We start from the raw sequence: 21452 nt of genomic DNA, 5'->3' as shown, positions 1-21452 counted from the left end.
TTTCTAAAATAGCGTATTTACAATCTTCTACTGGAAGCAACAGAAAGGAACCTGCCATCGCTTGAAGAACAAAACAAGCTAGCCATCACTATTTTAATGCAAAGGAGCTGATGGATAGTTTCTTGTATTGATTGTGCTTTGTAACCCACAGATCAGGTCAGTCTGTCTCATGTAGATTCTAGCGCTATGGTGGACGAGTACAAATGCTCATATTTATATATGTATAACGTGATGACAGGACAGCCCCTGTGCTGCTGTGCCATGCACAGCCCTTAAATCGGCCAGAAAAGGTCACAGACACATTTGTGAGACATGAGCGGCACACACACACTGCGCACTACACAGACAGCACAAGGCCCTAGCCCGGGATAGAGAGAACACAGAGGGATGGAGGTATCAGCAGACCTTCTCTGGCCCATCGTTGGGCTGTGTCCCTCAACTGTGGAACTCGTCCCGGTCTCTCATTGGCTTGTGATAGTCACAAATCTCTGACGTCACAGGAAACCTCAGTCAAAGACAGTCAGTAATGTAAGAGCAGGCTCGAGTCCACAGTCTGCCCCAAGGCAGATGCGGCTGCTCACACAGTCACTTCAGTCTTGCTGCCTGTGCGGTAGTGCTGCGACTGGGCCTGCTGCTGCTGGTGGTGCTGCTGCTGGGGCACATAGTGGAGCTGTTCCACAGTGTGAGTCCGTCTAGAGGCAAAGGCCTGTCTCTTGGAGGCGGTCTGGTTCATGGCTAATGTGTTGGAGTGACCAGTGCCTCCACTGCCTCCCCCTAACCCGCCCCCTCCGCTCCCATTGTTGGAGGCACTGGGGTGGGAGTGCATTTTGGCCATTTTGTAGCGATCCATGATGGGCGTGGTGGGCATGAAGACATCGGTGTGAGAGATGGCGCGGGAGATGGACTTGTCACTGCCTCTAAAGCCCCCACCCGAAATGCTGCTGACCATGCCACGCTTCAGGGACATCATGAGTTTGTCTGGGGACAGGAGGGGGTCCTGGGAGAGCAGCCGGTCATGGGAGTAGAGGCGCTCCTGTGAGTAGAGTCGGTCCTGTGAGTAGAGGCGCTCCTGAGAGTAGTGCCTGTCTTTGGGGTACAGGTGCTCCTGCGACAGGCGCTCTTTGGAGTACATCATGCGGTCCTTGGTGTAGAGACGGTCCTGGGATGTGTGGCGGTCCTGAGGCAACAGGCGCTCCTGAGAGCGAAGGCGTTCTGCTGATAGCAGCTGCTCATCGGACAGGATGCGCCCACCATATGGGGACATGCCATTGGGCGACATGCTGTAATCCTGCTGGGGTGCGGTCTGAGGGGTCAGCACCCTGTCCTGGGACATGGCCCTCTGCACACGGCGTGGCCTCTGCCTCTGTTGAGATGATTGCTGAGATGACTGTGAGGGGGGCGGAGCCTGAGGCATGGACTGTTGAGGGGGCTGGCTCTGGTGCTGCTGCGGCTCGCGGTGCTGTGGATGAGAGCAGAGTGTTAGGTTCTAACACTATTCACAGTTTTAGCCTCTACCAAGACACAGTTGTAGCAGATTGTACTAGATATTCTGGAGAAATAAGAAATCCACTGATGTGTTTTATTAAGCATTCCTTTAGAACTGTACAAATTGCAGAATTACAGAACTTGTCCCCTTCGAAGGAAAGGGATGCTTGAGGCATCTTGCTATTGATACAATTTTTTTTTTTTTTTTTTCAGAGGAAAATAGAGCCACGGAGGACCCTTGGCAGCAGGCCTTACTGCCAGAGTTAGAGATGCCCTGAGACATAAACCTGCATTTTCTGAGGCTTTCTCTGGGGCTTTCTCTACGGCACCCTGTCTCACCTCAGGGGGCTTTCTCTGTGTGTGTCCTGTTTTAGGCCTATGTTCTCTGTTTGATTCTTGTGCTAATGTTTGTCTCTGACCCTGCTCCCCAACAGACTAATAGGATTCTCAAACAGTCTTATTTTGCGAGCGTATGAAAAGAACATCATGTCTTTGTTGAAGGTGCGGTACTGGGTACGCACCAGCTCTTGGCTCATCTTGAGCACATGCAAGGGTAGTGTGCCTCGGGCTGCCAGGTCGGGCAGGTGGCGTTTCCTGGTGTAGTATTCGTCTACGTCCTTGTCACCTGCAGACAGAGGAGAGTGGAGTCAGTGGAGACAGCACACAGAGGATTAAATAGGTGAAACAACATGATGCCCTGTGGATCCACGTGAACATCCTCTACAGCTCATCAAACAGAACTGTGTCATTGCCCCATGTGGAACCCGCTGCCCTGTGGCATGTCCAAATATGTGCTGGAGCGCTGAAGTTTCTATAGTACCATACTTGGGACAGATCACATTTTTGAGATTTGTTCAAGCTAGTAAGCTTGGATTGTATTTTAAAACTTCACAAAACTTCACAAAAACTTCACAAAACTTTACATAGAGAGCTCTGACTTTATATGTAAAACAGCTAACTTTTTGACTATGAACCTAAATATATTACTTTGGGAGTACTTGATGGCTTGTAAGGTTACAGGTCAAAACCATACCATGGTGACTTGGCATTATATGGTTTCTAAATGTGCAATAAACCAAGTATCAGTGGACATCTACAAGTCTTGCTCTCCTCTTAGCTATCCCAGAGCCCATGTCAATGGCTATAGCTAGTACTCTCTGCCTGACCACTGCTACATATTACATAGTGTTGAACTGATTGGCTGTTCAAGCTCTCATAAAGAATGGACATTTTCACACTCAGTGTCTCAGATTTTTTTTTCTGACTGCTCTGGTAATAATAGCAAGTCTACCTCATCTGTTTTAAGTATCTCACTGGTCTAATTTCTTGTAGACTCATCTTTTGTCAGTGTCTCCACATGATAGACATTGGAAAAAGTTTACTATTTAACAAATTTTGATCTATGTTATAATGTTTCCTCATTACAAAAACGTTCCTAGTTAGTGTTTTGTTTCATTCACACATCTTTAACACACAAATCCTGCATGTTTAGGCTTTGTTCTTTTCTCTAACTGAAAATACTCTGTTCCTCCTTAGGATGCAATTAAGTGACAGATGAAGTGCTCTGTTGTGTTGTTTTTAAAACTCCATACACCTTCACTAGAATTATTTCAGCCTGGATTTGCAGGTCAAGTTACAGGATTTGTAAGCCTCATTGAAACAGCTTCAGTCCTCACTGCACCAGCAGATATTACAGACTTTGTATTGATTTCAACTGTACTAAAAGGTAAAACTAAAACATTATAAAATAAATCAGTTGAACTGTAGCTGTTAATCCACTTGATGACATTACCAGGCAAAACAGAGCTTTTGACCTTTGGGGATGCAGACAGACTAATTCAAGGTTACTGAAACATGTGTGATTAAAACAAAACACAACTCCAGGTATGTTTTTTAAGGAGGTAACAACATTATTAAATAGCTAAAAGCTTTTGTGTACCATTAACAAATCGACTGAAAAAAGGTATCACATCTGGCAATGACACACAGCACTGCAGAGTTCATGCCAAGCACAACACATTCATGTGAGAGTATACAGGCAGCCCATCTGTGGAGAAAATGCTAACAGGTCAGAAGTCCAACTTGTACAATGTGTGAAGCGCACAGGCACCAACGCACATGCTCCGAGTGTCAGTGCCACATCAAAGCCTTATGATCCCACTGTGTACATACGCCTGCGTCCATGTGAAAACCATGCTACGCCACATAACATGCTCCGAGACAAACAGTGGCACATTTACAAAAGATCCAGGAGACACAATGCAACATCCATATCACAGCTAATGATGACATTCACAACAGCTCTATTATGCACATAAATCAGCCCCAGCTAATGGGATATAAATGGGTGTTACTCGGAAATCAAACTTATGTGCTTCGGCGCAGTAGTCCGGGCCACCTGTCTATACACACACCCCAGCCCCAGGCCAGAGTCGCAGATCCACTTGTTACCACACAATCCAAACTTCATGTTCTGTTGGCCCTAATAGTCTTCGGCAACCTGCAGACGCATCAGCTTTATTGTGATGCTGTTGTGAGAGAGCGATCCGGATGTGTAGAGTCCTCATACCAATTTGCATTAATAAGCACTAATATTACGGGCACAATGAAATACGCTGCTCCATCTTCCCCCAGCACCGACCTGACACAAGCCAAAGAAAAGTGCCACTGTGATATTCCACCACAAATGATTAGCTTTGGAAGGAAGGAGCCGGAGGATGTTTTTCTGCAGGACTAAAGAGAGGAGCTGCTGATTTAACAGCCATCACAAAGCATTATGTAAATGGAGCTCCGCCGCACAGGGTGTAATGCCTTTTGTTTTGTGCTAATACAATGGCGGCTGCAGACTTGTTTGGCACTTTGCTGTGAAATGGTCTCTGGCAGTAGTGTGACGGAGTGAGTGGTGGAGGGCCATCCTTCACTGGGACTGTGGGTCTGATGGAATTACAGCAGCCTTAAGGAATATTTGCGTTCCACTTAAAGAATATGATGAGAGGAGAGCTCATTACGCAGCAGAATCCAGCAGAGCACTAAATCAATAGGAGCGGGCCAGGCAGTTACTGCTCCAGAGAAATGGGCCTGTTTTAAGGCTAGACAAGGGGAGCATGGAATATCAATGAGTCACAGCCATTGCCTCAGACAAAAGAAGCAGCCAATCGGCCGTGTCTGCTGCCTCCACTATCATGTTTGTGCTTTATTTGGTCAAGTATTTGATCATAGAGGTGCAGCCATTTGTAAGCGTCTGTGGCATGTTTTAATTTCATAGTTCAATTATATATATATATATATATATATATATATATATATATATATATATATATATATATATATATATATATGTGTGTGTGTGTGTGTGTGTGTGTGTGTGTGTAGGGGTGTGTGGGGGTGTGTGTATATATATATATATATATATATATACACACCCAGATATGAGAACATGGATGCCTTCAATGTACTTCAATGAGAGTATCATCTGATTTCTGTAAGGTTTGCGGGACACATAAAAATGCAGTTGCTTTGAGGTTATGATCTATTCACATTGTTCTGAGATGTCCATGTTCTCAGGCCTACAATGCTAAATCATGTATTTTTGTAAGCATATGATCTAGTGATTAGGAATATTTTAATAGATGTCTATCAGTGAGAGAAGGACATTGTCAAAAGTATCTTGTGCCTTGAGGATACAGTGAGGTGGACCTCCACAGGGTGCTGGGCATTCTCACAGACCAGGAGCCCTCACAGCGCAGAGGGAGCAGAGGGAAGCATCATGCACACATCCTCAGGCAGCTGGGCCTGGGGCACCAGGACCTACTGAGTTTCTTGAGGGAGGAGAAACGGCTGAGGTCGGCCGCCATAGCCGCCTCGTAGGATGGCGGCAGGTGGGACAGGCTCTGGAAGGAGCGAGAGAAGGACAGGTCGAAGGGCTCCGTCTGCGAGGTCAGGATCCCACTAATCCGATTGTTCTCTGAGGACACATACATACAGAGGGAGACAACATGGGACGTGTGGACACTGATTGGACCAGGACTGACCAGACCAGAGCTGACCGGACCAGGACTGATTGGACCAGAATGGAGAGGTAAGGAACACTGTTTGGCGGAAGAGTACAGTCTGTATCTGAGCACTCGGGAGTCTGAACATGCAGGGATTTCCTGAAGGCATGTGGACACTCTATTACTGTGATTTGATTGTTCAGTTCATTTGTATCTTCTTGTGATAACGCATGTCTGTAAGTAAAAGAATTCCCCCTGAAGTTTGCCTAAAAGTAATAGTGATTCTGATTTGTATTCCATGTTTGGCGAATTTGAAGTATAAGTGTTATTTAACATGCATTCTCATAAACAGGGTTAAGTGTGGGCCAGCCAAACTCATTTACTTCTCATTGTTCACTGCGATGTGTCAGCGCTGATGCTATCTGCCTCCCCTGGTACAGGCCACTACTGCGTCTCTGTGTCCACACCGCCATGATTGAATTCCTGCGAGCCCATTTTAATTCATGGTACTAGTTACTTTCACATCAATTATTGAGGTGTTTTTCAGACCTTTGACTGAGGTGTAAATGGGTGTGTAAATAATTGATTGTTATTGCCAAGGCCATAGCTTCCACTCAGACCTGCTATTGATGTGTGCATGGGATTTAGACACTGCAGGAGAGCAAGGCCAAGAAAGTTTGACAACAAGAAATGTGTGGACTTCTGTGAAGACGACTCTAGATAAGGAGTTATTCACTTTCACTATCAGTGAAAAAATCAGACACACAGGTTAGACAAACAAAATTAATGCAAACTTTTGACTGTTATTGTTTTGATTTGCCTTTACTTATTATATTCAATTTGTTCCATTACTGCCTTAATCTCTGTGAATTATAGGGATGGCAAAGGTTTGGTTAGGTTCCTATTTGTGGCTTAGCCTTCCCTATGGGGTATTTTTTGTCCCCCAAAACATTTTTTGCCTTTGGACTGTAATGCTCAGATGAAGGACATAATAAGGACATAAATGTCCGCTTACAAATATATATATATATATATATATATATATATATATATATATATATATATATATATATATATATATATATATATATATATATATATATTTTTTTTTTTTTTTTTTTTTTTTTTTCAACTAAATCCAAAGACCTATCTGCTCTAATCAAAAATTTTTTTTTTTGTTCAATACATATTTGACCCTTTAAATGCCAGCTTGAGACCAGTTTGGCCTATAACACTGACATATCTTCCAGAAAACTGAAGCGAAGGTACAAAGGGTTACATTTTTAGATGGGTCATAGGAAGTGGCATTTTTAGTTTTTGTAAATAATTAGTTTGAAATCAGTTCTGAGCCTCTGGCCTTCAGAAAATAAACTTTTTTCTAAAGATTGACAAAGTCGAAGCTTCCTAGGACACATATAAAATGTACCCCATAATAACCTGTCTTCAATTTTCTGAAATACATTTCATGTGAATTCCAAATTTTCACACTGGCATTTAAAGGGTTAGATATACATAGGTTTAAGCCAATAGTAAAATCGTTCATAGATTAATATTTTTTCATACTTTTCAACTAAATCCAAAGATTTTGTCACATATTTCCCTGCTCAAAATAAATAAATAAATAAATAAATAAATTTAATATATATATATATATATATATATATATATATATATATATATATATATATATATATATATATATATATATATATATAGTTGGATTTAGTTGAAAAGTATGAAAAAATATTAATCTATGATGATTTTACTATTGGCTTTGTAAGTGGATATTTATGTCCTTAGGGTTCTAAGTCTGAATTTTTAAAGAGAAGCCTGAGGGATTAAATGGAACTAACTAACGTTTTTGGCTATTAAATTTTGTATATGGTGTTTTAATAGCATTATCTACCATTCCTAGAATTTTTAATAACTTTAGTGGTAAGTAGGTCAATTTACAGCTTTCTGGTCAAAAACGCCTAAATTTAAGTTGTGCTGCCTTTGTAATCAGAAACATCTGCCTGCAGCGGTGGAACTTGCACTATGGATCCCTGTTAGACCAATCATACTGTGCATCATATGTCCAGACCCCACCTTTGCTTGCCCCTCACGCTCCCCTTCAGTCATCCTGGCATTGCCCAGTTTAGCAGCTCTATTTGAAATCTGGTTGTGGGCGGAGTTTATGTGTTTTGTCTCACTTTAAGGAGTTCACTGCATGTTTGACTCCAGTTTACCCAAGGATGGTGGAGGTGGTCACATGACAATGGGAGAGTTTGGGACAGGTGTGACCGGTGCGACAGGTGAAGAGAGGGGGCGCTGGATCAGAAGACACAGTGTCCATGGTGGGACAGGACGATAGCAGACAGACAAGAGTGTATGGCCTTTGTAGATAAGACAGTGCAGGTGCAGTCCTGTCTTATCACCATGTCTCTGAGCTCATACTCCTGTCACTAGAGCCAAGGTGAGGATGGACTTTGGAGGCATATGTTCAACTCTCTTGTGTCTGATCATAAAATCATAATCATAAAATGTGTTTTCTGAATGAAATCTCTAACTGTAATAGGTTGAAAGTACTATTAAAAATACTCACACTACTGTAAAAGAGAAGATTTTTTGGGTACTTTTTGGAGTAGATTCTTAAACTTGCTCTTGTAAATGAGTATAATTCTAGCATGCAATTGTGATTAGTTACATTTTTATTTATAGACGTTAAAGGGTACAATACAAGTCCCAGTTGTCCTATTGCATGGTTGCTTTCTGTATCTACAAACTCACATAACAACACTACAGTGTAAGTAGTATTTTGATGTGTGTACTCTTTTTTTCGGCTACTACTTAAGTCAACATTTTGCAGCAGTACTTGCAAATGACACTTTGCAGTTGATGGCATCAAAATTTCCTGGGGGTGTGATGTTAACTGGAGGCACTGCTCTGTCTGAGGCTCTGTCTGAAGATCTGACTTAATTGGAACTACAGCAGGTGAGATGATTTGTGCTCCCAAACAAGTCTCTTACACATACAATCAGTCACTAGCTAGAATTAGCCATCAGTTTTTCAGTGAGCCACTCTCTCCTTTGTTGTTGAAAATGAAAATGTGTTGTATAAATCCATTTTGTATTTTTTCTTGAGTTTTCAAACTATCTTAAAACTTTCAGTACTCTTTCCACCCTGGTGTAATTCTAGGCTTTGAAGAGCAAATGTTGGACAAATGTGGGCTAGAATGCTGCCAGGACAGAAGACAACCAGCACTGTCTAAAACTATTGAATGTTGAAAATTCAAAATTCTTAATCAAAGCAGTATTAGAGTGAGGATTTTTTTTTAATTCTTCTGAAGCAAGATTTTAATTTAATTGCTGCTACGGAGGCTTAAAATACCCATATTATCTCACAAGAACTCATCTACAACTGTGAAAAGAAAGTTGAACCTGTCATAACATGTCTATAAGTAAAATCTAATATCTTGTAGGAGTCAAATGGAAAAATGGTGAAATGCAGATATAATGGATGCACTTCCTGTTTCCTGTTTTGGGCCTGAACAGCATGTGTGAGTCATTCGCCGCTCTCTGATGACATCTCTGACTTGGTTCACTTGTCGACTGATTTGAAAACCAGTGTTGCATCTAACATTTTCTCATTGCTAATCTATGCTAACAAAAAACCTGGTTGATCATTTGTCATATCTTACTGTGGATAGAGTGAGTGGATTAGCAACTTTGTGTACTATTTCTGTTTAAAGCTGCACTATGCACCTTTTCTGACTGAGGTTAGGCCACTACCACACTTGTGCCCATGTTAATGCTTTGACTGGAAAGTTCCACAGCATGGTATTAAGCTTATATATCTTACAATAATTTAATTATAGGAGCAGACTTTCTTCTCCACAGATCTGGCATGTAACTTGGCCTGGTGATGTTTTGTTTCTCTCAATACACGTACATTCCAGGAAAAAAATGATTAATAATATTTTTCGCTTTTAATGAGCTTTACAGGCTTGTTGAAACCTAAGAGCTACACTACCAGTCAAAAGTTTGGACACACATTTTCATTTATGTTTCTTCTTTATTTCCATGTATTAATGAATGTAGGAAACAAAAAATAAACTCCAAATAACTAAAAACCTGTTTTAAAGTTTAGATTTTTTTTAAATGGCAACTGCTTTAGTCACTGCTTGAGTCACAGCTTTGCACCTTTGGCATTTCTTGACCCTGACAAGGCACAGCTCTGAAGTGAAAGCCATTTCAGGAGACTTTGTCATAAAGATCACTGAGAGGAACCAATCAAGAGACCACTGAGCTAATATACACTTCAGCAGCAGTGATCCAAGAGATGCTTGGCTATGAGAGCAACTATGGGAGCCATGAGATACAATACCCACCATGGAAACAACGGTTAGAGGCTTAAATCAAGGCAGTACGGAGAGAAGTGAGCCAACTGTCAGAGGCCCAGAGAGGTTCAATGAAAAAACAAGTACCCAAGAGGTACAGCCAGAAGCCCATACCTGAAGCACTGGAAACTGCCAAACAAAGGCCTTGGCCAGCTAGACAAACCAGACAAATAAACTGTCTGTTTGCAACACAACCGGCGAAAGTTTTCGCTTAATGGCAGAGTAAAAACACCAGAGGAGACCCACCAAGGCTGGAAACCGAACAGTACTGGAAAGACATATGGGAGAAGGAGGCATCTCACAACAGCGATGTGCAATGGCTGGTGGCTCTGATAGAAGACCACAGCAATCTTCCTGAACAGAATCCTCCAGTCACCATCAGTCCAGGAAAGAGTCTCAGGTATGAAAAACTGGACTGCACCAGGCCCTCCATGCCTACTGGCTAAAGAAACTCACTGCCTTCCATGAGCACCTAGCAGCACAAATGAGCCATTTGCTAATGGATAGGACTCCCTGTGAATGACTAACCGAAGGGCGTATGATCCTGATCCAGAAGGATCCCTCAAAGGGTACAGTACCATCCAACTATCGGTCAATACCCTGTCTCTCCACAACATGGAAGCTCATATTAGGCATAATCACGGCTAAGATAAGTGGGCACATGGATCAATACATGAGCACAGTGCAGAAGGGCATCGGCAAAGATACCAGGGGAGCCAAACACTAGACTAGACCTGGTAGACCAAACAGTCGTCCTAGACTGCAAAACCCGTGAAACCAACCTGTGCACTGTCTGGATTGATTACCCCACTGCTGTTCTGCATAGGTCTGAATCCCCTCAGCTAAATCATCAGCAACACTGGCTATGGATACCGACTCAGGAATGGGGCTACCATAAGTCACCTCCTCTACATGGATGACATCAAGCTGTACACTAAGAATGAGTGAGACATTGACTCACCGACCCACACCACCAGGATCTACAGCACAGACATTAGATTGTCATTTGGGCTTGAGAAGTGTAGCCGGATGGTGACAAATAGAGGAAAGGTAGTCCACACAGAAGGGGTCTCCCTCCCAGAAGGAACAATAGCAGATGTTGAGGACAGTTACAAGTACGTTGGTATCCCACAAGCAAATGGCAACCTTGAAGAGGAAACAAGGAAAGCAGCCACGGCCAAATACCTCAGACGAGTAAAGCAAGTCCTAAGGAGTCAGCTCAATGGCAAGAACAAGACTCAGGCAATAAACACCTGCACCCTGCAAGTAATCAGATACCCAGCAGAAATCATAAGCTGGCCAAAGGAGGAGATGCAATCCACAGATATTAAGACCCGAAAGCTCCTGACCATGCATGGCGGTTCCATTCCAAATCCAGCACCCTGAGACTGTACGTGAGCCGTAAGGAGGAAAGCCAAGGACTAGTGAGTCGGACAGCCACAGTCCAGGATGAAACATCCAAGATCCATAAGTACATCAAGGACAAGGCCCCAACGGATGATGTGCTCAGCGAATGTCTCAGACAGTGGAGTGCAGAGGAAGAGTTGCTGGAGGTGCCATCATGAAAGGACAAGCTAATAATGCCTACTAATGGCTTATGAAAGCTGGACTGAAGGACAGCACAGAGGCACTCATCCTGGCTGCACAGGAGCAGGCCTTGAGCACCAGAGCGATAGAGGCCCAGATCTACCACACCAGACAACACCCATGGTGTAGGCTGTGCAAAGATGCCCCTGGATTGTACCTGCAGGGTGTAAGATGCTGGCAGGGAAAGCATACATGGAGCGGCATAACCAAGTGGTGGGGCATAGTGTACAGAAACATCTTTGCATCTTTGCATCTTTGTGGGACTTCCAGATACAAACTGACAGAATGGTGATGGCGAATCAACCAGACATTGTGGTGGTGGATAAACAACAGAGCAAAGCCGTTGTGGTGGATATCGCAGCACTAAGTGATGGGAACATCAGGAAAAAGGAACATGAGAAACTAGAGAAATACCAGGGGCTCAAAGAAGAGTTGGAGAAGGCCTGGAAGATGAAGGTATCAGTGGTGCCCATGGGCATCGGAGCACTCGGGGCAGTGACCCCCAAACTGGAGGAGTGGCTATAGCAGATCCCAGGAAAAACTTCAGACATCTCAGTCCAGAAAAGATACAGTGCAGAACCCGCAATCTCCCAGGCCTTTGGTAGAGGTCCCGAGCGTGGCAAAGAGGGGATGAGCTATTTCATTTTAGTGTTTACTACAAAATATCTCCCATCATATATTTAATTTATTTTGTGTGTATCTGAAAAGTAGAAAATAGTAGACATAGAGAAAGAAAATACATTGAAAAAAGGTGTCCAAACTTCTGACTGGAAGTGTATACTGCAGTCATTATTCATTCACTACATATTTGTGGTGAATGAGTGGTCAGTCAGCCCCAGGACAGCTGTAGCCTGGGGCTGACTGGCAGAAGCGAGGGTGCCAGTCTGTGCTATTAGCCACACACCATTTTCATACTAGGCAATGACAGAACATGGTCTAAGTGGGAATTGATCCTCTGACCTTTGGGTTGGGGAACTCTAACCACTGAGGCACTGTTATCTCCAATTACAGTTACTAATTGCACACAAGTGAGTGGCAGATTTTCCACCAGAAAACATAGTGCATCTTTAATTGGAAAATGTAGTCAAATCAGGATAAATGTGACGTATGACAAACATTAACAAAAATAAAGAAATAAATTAAATAAATATACTGATAGCATATCATCGGTCCAATATGTTTTGTCACAGTTTTCAGAGCTTTCTGCTTGTATTTGACCTAGAGCAGCAAAGTGGACTACAGCTAGGGAGTTTGGATGTTGAATTTTATTGTTTATTCATGTAAGGATAATTGGACAATTGCTGTGGAAAGAAACATTGCAATTTTTACAGTTGTCACAACGACTGGCACCATGGAGGGGAGGGGTGAGGGGTTGGGGATGCAGAATGATGGGCAACACCACAGCACACAAGTCTGGACTTACCACGCCTCAACGACCGGTGTGCTACCAAACCAAAGCCAAGAACACACATTTCAGTCACCTGGTGCATTCATACTTATACTTCTACTCAAACCCTCTCCTCTGACCTGGTTAAATAGCTTTTACATGTTGACATAGATCTCTGACACACATATTGGAACCCCACTTGCTCCACAGTGCACAGTGGTCCAGAAGCACAACATCAAAATTACACAAAATTTCAATTTAGATTAAAAAAAAAACAAAAACAAAAAAAACCCCCGCAAACCTACCCCCTCACCATTTGCACTTTGAAAGCTGTATTTGGAGTGATTCATGCATATTTCAGTAATTTTCGCCTATCGCCTATTTGTCCTATAAGTCTTTGTTGTGATAACATTTACGGTAACGTCGGTGTGCAATTTTGTAATGCGAAAGTGAGCGGACTTGATGAATATTGAGATTTAAAATGTTAATATTATAACATAATGATCCACGGACGTATATCTATGTTCACAGACAATTATTTGAACGGTGGCTTTAACTTTCTATTCAAGTGACATGCCACCTCCAGAAAATTACATAGCATATCTTTAAAGAGAATGGGACAGGTTTAACTATTTCTTTGACTAATGCACAGGTAACATATTATATATATATATATATATATATATATATATATATATATATATATATATATATATATATATATATATATATATATATATATATATATATATATATATATATATATATATATATATATATAAAACAAAAAAACTAACAAAAAACTCATCAACAATATTCCCTGGGGGTGTGATGCTAACTATAAGCACTGCTCTAACTGAGGCTTGATAGACTTTAATCTGAGCTTTATTTTAACACAATCTGAGGAAAAAAAAAACAAACAAACAAAAACACTTTAACAGGTGAGCTAGTTTGTGTTCAACAAGTCTGTCACACATAGCATTACAGTCCCAAGCTAGCTAGCATTAGCCATTTTTTCAGTGAGTCACTCTCACCTTTTTATTGAAAATCAAAACTTCAAACACAGGACCATGAACGCACGGATTGATCGCAGGCTCATGAACATTTGTGTTTAAATCTATTTCGTGTTTTTGACATGGTTTGCTAATGTGTGACTTGTGTCACCACACAACTGCTGTGTAATTGCTGAACATTCCACCGTATGCAGAACACCCCCAGCGTGATGTCAGTATAAAGTATCAATAGATATATTAGATAGTTACACATGGTAATTCCATAATTGTTAATTACTCCGCCTGGCCAAAAAAAAAAAAAAAGTTGCCACCTGGATAAGCAAATAGGTACGAGCCTCATCCAGTTGGTCAGGTCTAGGTTCAGAAACAGTATGTGCTCAAAGAATGAGGTCAGCTGACTACCTGAATATACTGAATGACCAGATTCCATTAATAGATTTTTTTCTTTCCTGGTTGTGTGGGCATCCCAAGATGACAATGCCAGGATTCATCGGGCTCAAATTGTGAAAGAGTGGTTCAGGGAGCATGAGACATCATTTTCACACATGGATTGTCCACCACAGAGTCCAGACCTTAACCCGATTGAGAATCTTCGGGATGTGCTGGAGAAGGCTTTGCACAGCGGTCAGACTCGACCATCATCAGTGCAAGATCTTAAAGAGAAATTAATGCAACACTGGATGGAAATTAATCTTGTGGCATTGCAGAAGCTTATCGAAACAATGCCACAGTGAGTGTGTGCTGTCATCAAAGCTAAAGGTGGTCCAACGAAATATTAGAGTGTGTGATGGTTTTTTTTGGTTGCAACTTTTTTTTGGCCAGGCAGTGTATGTAAATGCCTTTAGTTTGCTAAAAGGCTGTAAATGGTTAGAAAATCCTTGTGTATAACGATTTTTTTTTAATTCAGCTCTACTGTTCTTCATAAACTGCCACTTGACTGATGTAAAACTATGATCAATATTTACCACATATATTATTCCACTAAAAGAATTAAAATTTAAGAAACATGAATGCACTTTATGGGAACCCAGTATTGTTCGTGTTGAAGTTCTCTCAGTGTAAATATATGATATTGAAGTGCTAGACTGTTCAAATGGTGATGCTGCCAAATATCTGCCAACTGTTCTGACACCCGGCTCTGGCAAAGAAGTCCTCACTAGAAAGGCTAAGAAAGGCAAAGGAAGCTCAAACACTATACGCAGTTGGTAATGACCAAACCACCATACTGTTCTGCATGTCTACATAAAGACATATATCGCTTTCCCTGAAATTTTGAACAGTAAGGCATTAAACTAAAAATCTATCTCTTAAGCAGATGAACGCTACCAAACTAAGCCATAAGAAAGATCTGGGTAGAGCTGACCATGCTCACTATGCATGTCATTTAATACATGAGGTTATACTGTGGAACATACCAGGCAAAGCAATGAGACTATTTCCGACAAGTTAAAGAAAATAAAACCAATTTGTACTAGTATTGAAAAACTAGAATTGAACTAGAACTAGGACTGAGACATAAATCACTAGTATCACCCATGTCTACAATTTAAGAGTTGAAGTGCATATGACAGGTTGTCACCTTTTTTTGCATTTATGACTTGGTTTGGTGGAATAGTACCAGTGGTCAATATTTATCATAGCTTTACACAACTTAAGTGGCAGTTTGTGGGAAAGAATGTTGGGAATAAATGTACAAAAAGTAGTAGAACCTCAACACTGAAAATTCCCTACAAAAGACAATTTACAAGCAAGGAACACAACACAAATTATTATTATTATTATTATTATTATTATTATTATTATTATTATTATTATTATTATTATTATTATTACAAAACATCTGTTGTCACATCTATTTGTATTAGTCAAATCCTAACTAATGTTAGGAGCTAGGTAACAGTTATGAAATTACATCTGCATATGTCATATCTTCGGCCTCTGTCCAACCAGAAAATAAAATTACAAATTCCATCAAAAAAAAAAAAAAAAAAAAAAAAAAAAAATCTTAAATATAATGGTGCTGTCTATGCTTTAGTGACATGAGAAGTCTAACCTGTCATATGAACTTGAATATATATAATTTCGTTGGGTAATTTTGAGCCATTGAAGATTTCGGTTGACAGTTTTCCACTGTTATGCCCTCCATAATTTCTAATTTGACCACTCTGCTATATCACGGCAGATGCTTGTACACTAGAAGCCATTATTCTCTGTAACTGCTCTAAAACAAACAGTGACTTGTTCAAATGTGAATATTCATAGCGCGCTCCCTCCCTACAGACCTGCTCCTGGCGCTGTCTCACATCTGCCAGGCTGCGCCCCCCATTACCTCCTCCCCATATCCCCAGCACTCTGCCAACATCTGTGTGACTTACAGTAATTAATATGCGCCTTTTCACCGATGTAACACTGCAAGATGGGATAGAGGTAGACCTGTCAAATCTTTACACTGATCCCTTCAATTAAGATGACAGTAAAGAGTTATGGTGCAGTACGACACCCCTGCCGTGCCCCTGTCTGAACACAATGCAATGGCAGATATGAATGCTTCTCCAGGCTCTTACCATTTTTAGGGGTGTGTGTGGGGCTACCTAAAGCCACATGGTTATAGTTATGTTGATGGGCACCTGAAATGACAAAAGCAACATTCAGGGTCAATGGGATAATTCTGTATTGAGAGAATACAGACTGCAGTGTCTCATCCTCAAGGCTTATTACACTCACAGATCTGACACAGCTTTGGCTAACTTAACTGCTAATTGAAACTTAATTGCTAATTGAAATAAATAAATAAAACTTTCTTTTGAGTTTTAGGTAACCGGTAATAAACAAGTTGGTTAAGATGATATAAATCTGTACACTGAAACCTGAGAAGTTCAATTTATTTATTTTCACAGTAGCTTTTTTGAATTTTTGAAAAGTATCAGTAATGAGATCAGAACTGTGTTAGAATTTGTTTGCCTGGGATCCATAAAACACACTTCTTAAATACTTTATGAAGATGTGAGTCTGGTTACTGGTGAATCTTCCTATTTTCAAATGGATCTGATTGACAGGTGGATTAACCAATCAGGGACATGCATGGTCTGTCTGTATCCGATAAAAATAGTTGGAAAAAATATCACAAGGGACTAATAAACAATGCGGATATCTGAAGAATCAATAAGCGTAGCACTAAACTGTTAATCTGAGGTGTGAGAAATTTTATTTTATTTATCAATCATAGGTGACCAATGATCTCCTTTGTTTCACATGTTTCACTGAGAAAACAAATCTGATTGCAAAGACATGCTTGATCGGAGGGTGTGGAGACCAGACTGACATCAATCTGTATAAAAAATACAAAGAGATATGTTTCTGGATTTGCGAAAGGCAAATAATTTGTAGTATATGTGTTGTAATGCACTGTGTTTTAAATTGGTTAATATGTTATAACTGGGCCTTCTCTGTCAAGGTAAAATAATTAAAAAATATATATGTTTTTTAAAGTGGTGTGAGGTGAAAGAAATTTAGACACATTTAATGGTTTTAAATTGACATTTCTAATTTACAATGCATTTTTTATTTGTCAACCTTATGAGAAATTTTCATTTCTTACTTTTTGCTTTCTAATCAAACCAGTGCTAAACTAACTAGCCTTGGGGGTGAGAGCAGCTTTGCAGAAAACATGTGAAAATATTAGGGATAACTCATCAAAATAAAGTATTAAAAATAAATTATGAATTAACATGCTTTTAAATGCAGTAACCAATAATTACAATTCAAATTTGAAATTGAGTGAATTATCCTTGTAATATTTTCAAATTAATAACATGGTTAAATAAAAATTTACAAATTAATAGTAACACACATAAATATAAAATGAAAGATCTGGAGATGGTTCAAGTTTGGCAGCTGTCTGTGACCTCAGCGTACCTGCAAAACACGTCATCAAACAGAATTCAGAAAATGCAGACTGGAAACTCAGAGGCAAAAATGGTAAGGCAGCCATCAAAGATTCATAAGCCTTTCCTGGAAACATGTTCTCACAAAACTACATAATTCACAAATCATAAATGCGTCATTATCAGTGTCGGGGTTTAAGATGCATCAGAGAAAGTGTGGAAAGCATGTGAAAAGAGTCGACCTAGAAAAGAAGAGATGTGTGAACAGTAGAACACAGCACAAAACAAGCAATACTAGCCAATTGTAGGACAGGTAGGAAATAGTCAGCCAGATACGCACACAATCTCAAACCCTAAACCCTGAGCCAATACAAGTGACTTCAGTAGAGTTACCTCCAGACATATGCACTATGTCTACCAGTCCTAACACATATTCAAATCAATTACTTTACAAGGAAGTGGTAAATCATCATGCTTATATAGTGTATTTCAACCTTTAAGCACTTTATAGAGAACTCACAAACTGCAACAAAATTGCCAGTTAAGAAATAATGGTATTATTTGCTCTTGTAGGGGATTTTGACTCATCCATTAATACCGCTGGGGCAACTTGTAGCAGTGGGATGCCACATCTCCTGATGTTGAACTAGGTTTGGTCAGGACTATCTTAGCTGGACCCATGGTAGGTGTTTTCGTTTGATGGGACTGCCCAGATAAAACCCTATAACACAGTGAGAAATACAGGGAGAAACAGGCAAACTCCGCATAAGACCTGGGTAGCCTGGGAGTCAAACTCTGACACTTTTTTACTCACAAGTGGAAGCCAGTGATTAGTGGAAGCCTATTTTATCTGTAAGGACTCAAAGCTGTGCTGTGACCATATATAATGTATCATAATAACTACATAAAGATGGTACTTAATAAACCTTACAGTTTCCTTACTATCGCAGCACTATCAGCTGCCATGGTTACCTCACTCTGACCACAGCTTACTTCTGCATTTTGTATGCCCTGTGCTGAGTGATGATCTCTCATTATGAACCTAAGGCGTACTGGTGTGTACATTTGTTTATGGACTCTGTCACGTCTCTAGCGCGACACCTTCACTTGCAGTCTGCCTCTGTGCCTGTTTAAAAATGCATCAGAGCCAACTGCTGCTGTGCATCTGTCAGCCGGAGAGCGCCGGAGAGCGCCTGAACGCACAGCGCCTCACACTGAGCTGCAGCTATGAAGATGGATGTGTTCAAGCGTCTGCACTGACTCCGGGTTTCACAGTGCTTCCACTTGAAGGATTGTTCAAATGGAGCTGCGCAAACATGTGTAGAGATGTGTTGTAATGGTTGGAAGGTGCAGTTTGCTCACAGAGAGAATAATAAGCAGATCTGTAGCCACTTAAAACATATGGAGTTGACAAAGCAGAGATCAGTGATGTGGAAAAGTATTTAGATAAAGATTAGATTTTGATTAAAAACAAAACTGTTTTTTTATTATTGGCTATGTGTAGAATTTAGTTTTGCCACAATACTAAAATTTCAAACTTGATTGAGGAATAAACCCAATACTCAATACCAATTCTGATATGATGATCCTAAAACAACAATCTTTGTTTAGAGAATAGAATGTCATTTTCAACATCAAATAATAGTACTTTCTTTTATATTACATTATTACCATAGTGAACCATCGGTGTATACCAGTCTATGTGGTTTATACTTGTTCTGAAACAGCTCAAGATCTAAAGCTATTCAGGAAACATGTCCAGCTCTGGCAAAGCAGCCCTCACTAGACCAGTTATTGTTTATTTTAATACCAAATGAGTATATAGTTTTGATACTAGATTTAGCATCAGTTAATATCTGTTATTTGATACTTTTGAAAACCCTCAGAGATAGAAAAAAAAACAAAAAAACATTGGGGATATTTATTTTTTGAGAAAATGAGAAAAAAGAAAGTTATTATGATCTATGAAAAATATCCCAATACCAAGCATTATTATTATTATTATTATTATTATTATTATTATTATTATTATTATTATTATTATTATTATTATTATTATTATTATTATTATTATTATTATTATTATTATTATTATTATTATTATTATTATTATTAACAGTGCTAATCTTTTCTATGCGTAATTATAATGACATGATTATAATTTTATAGTACTCAGTACTAATACTATTCTCTGTCATCAGCACTACGTCAGTGATAGAACTGGCCAGCAAAAAATCAAAACAAACAACAACAAGAAACAAATGAGCAAACAAACTTCTAAACCCGTACATACATAGAGACAGGAGTGAGACAGGTTTGGACACAATGGGCTGCCTTCACTAACAAGCCTGCGTGGGAGTTGTCTGGGGAGTGGGAAGCCCGCTCGGATCTGCCGTGATCTGGGACCAATTAAGCACACTGCACTCAGAGGTTGTAATCATCATACGCACATGCAGTGTGCCACCCACAGGCAGTGATGCAGCAAAACAAGCTCCCAACCACCCTGAGCACACCACCCAGACAGGCAGCAGTTTGAAAGATCTTTTAGGCCAGATGCTCTCCCAGTTGTTAAGGACATATATTGTAATTGATAAAACACTATGGGTGTCTTAAGCAGAGATGTAATTAGATAGTCAAGATTTTAACTGGCTACCTCCTACACACACTTCCATGTTAAAGCCATATTATATAGCTTTTTTGCCAACTAATAGGTGCAGTTGCACTATTGTTGGGCTAGAATGGCTATTGTTGGGCTAGAAAGTTTCATATTGTTTGAACCTTTTTTCATACAATGTTCAATAGTTACCTGCTGGATACATTTTGTAGCAAGTTAACCGTGTTTTGATGGAAATAAAATCCCTCTTTCAGTCCCTACAATGGTATCGATTAATGTTGGGTATGGTAGATACCACAAGCCAGTATCAATATCGCTATTGAAATTGAAAAAGCTACATTGGTGCGTCCCTAATTGCACTAGTTAACAGATTCTTTGACTGCTATGAGCTGATGGGCAAATCTACAGCATTCCACATTCCACAGACTTCCACACCCCACTCCTCAAGTATTATAGCCAGAAACACAAAAATACTATACCAGCAGCACAAGTTAAGTTGGAACTACCAAATTTGCTATACAGAAATTGAAAAGAGGTTGAACATGTCACCCGCTTGTATCCATGAGGTCTAAAGAAGTTTAATGCCATATTCTGTAATTTAAACATTTTGTGGTGAATTAGCCTGGCTGTCTGACTCGAGGTTATGGGTTCATATATATGTCATTATCATGCCTCCATGTTCCTCCCATGTCTATATGACACCGTGACATGGGTAGCCCATGTTGACCACAGCCTAACCCTGTCATTATCACCTCTCAGCTCACTGCCCCCCAGCCCTCTGTGTGGTCACCAGGAGAACATGGATGGCTAATGAAACCACAAATCAACAACATGTCCAAGACACTCCAACTCTATAACTCTATGTGTGATTTCCTGTTTTTGAAAGAAATATCCAAACTTATGCTCCATAAATGTTTATCCTCATTTGTTAGAGAGTAACTCCACAAACTTGTCATATTAATCTTGTGGCTTACAGCCATTTTCACTGTCGACAATGACATAACATTTGGGGTTAAATGATGGTAAAACTTTCTGAAGCTAAAGAGAAAAATCAATTTCACTTAAATGTGTGCTGACAGAGAAGACGCTAATCTTTGTGCCAGTGGATAGGC

The 21452-nt window shown here is 40.3% G+C and overlaps 1 protein-coding gene across 5 annotated transcripts in view; it reads right to left on the bottom strand.

The window, feature by feature from the left end:
* Positions 1-368: 368 nt before the first annotated feature.
* The window catches only part of LOC117387819 (protein shisa-6), a 162381-nt gene continuing 141297 nt past the window's right edge, over positions 369-21452 (bottom strand). Inside the window, exons 5-10 of one of the 5 annotated variants that reach the window (XM_055229562.1) lie at positions 16407-16469; positions 12866-12886; positions 5297-5449; positions 2250-2252; positions 2007-2110; positions 369-1459 (exon numbers count right to left, since the gene is read on the bottom strand). In XM_055229562.1, coding sequence (XP_055085537.1) covers positions 578-1459; positions 2007-2110; positions 2250-2252; positions 5297-5449; positions 12866-12886; positions 16407-16469 — 1226 coding nt within the window. In that variant the 3' untranslated portion in view covers positions 369-577. Of the gene's footprint in view, positions 1460-1772; positions 1782-1995; positions 2111-2249; positions 2253-5296; positions 5450-12865; positions 12887-16406; positions 16470-21452 lie in introns of all 5 variants that reach the window. The other 4 variants (XM_055229561.1, XM_055229560.1, XM_055229563.1 and 1 more) reach the window with 4 other exon arrangements.

The sequence above is a fragment of the Periophthalmus magnuspinnatus genome, chromosome 19 (assembly GCF_009829125.3).
Source record: "Periophthalmus magnuspinnatus isolate fPerMag1 chromosome 19, fPerMag1.2.pri, whole genome shotgun sequence".
In the NCBI taxonomy this organism is placed as follows: Eukaryota; Metazoa; Chordata; class Actinopteri; order Gobiiformes; family Gobiidae; genus Periophthalmus; species Periophthalmus magnuspinnatus.
This window is presented reverse-complemented; position numbering and strand designations above follow the sequence as displayed.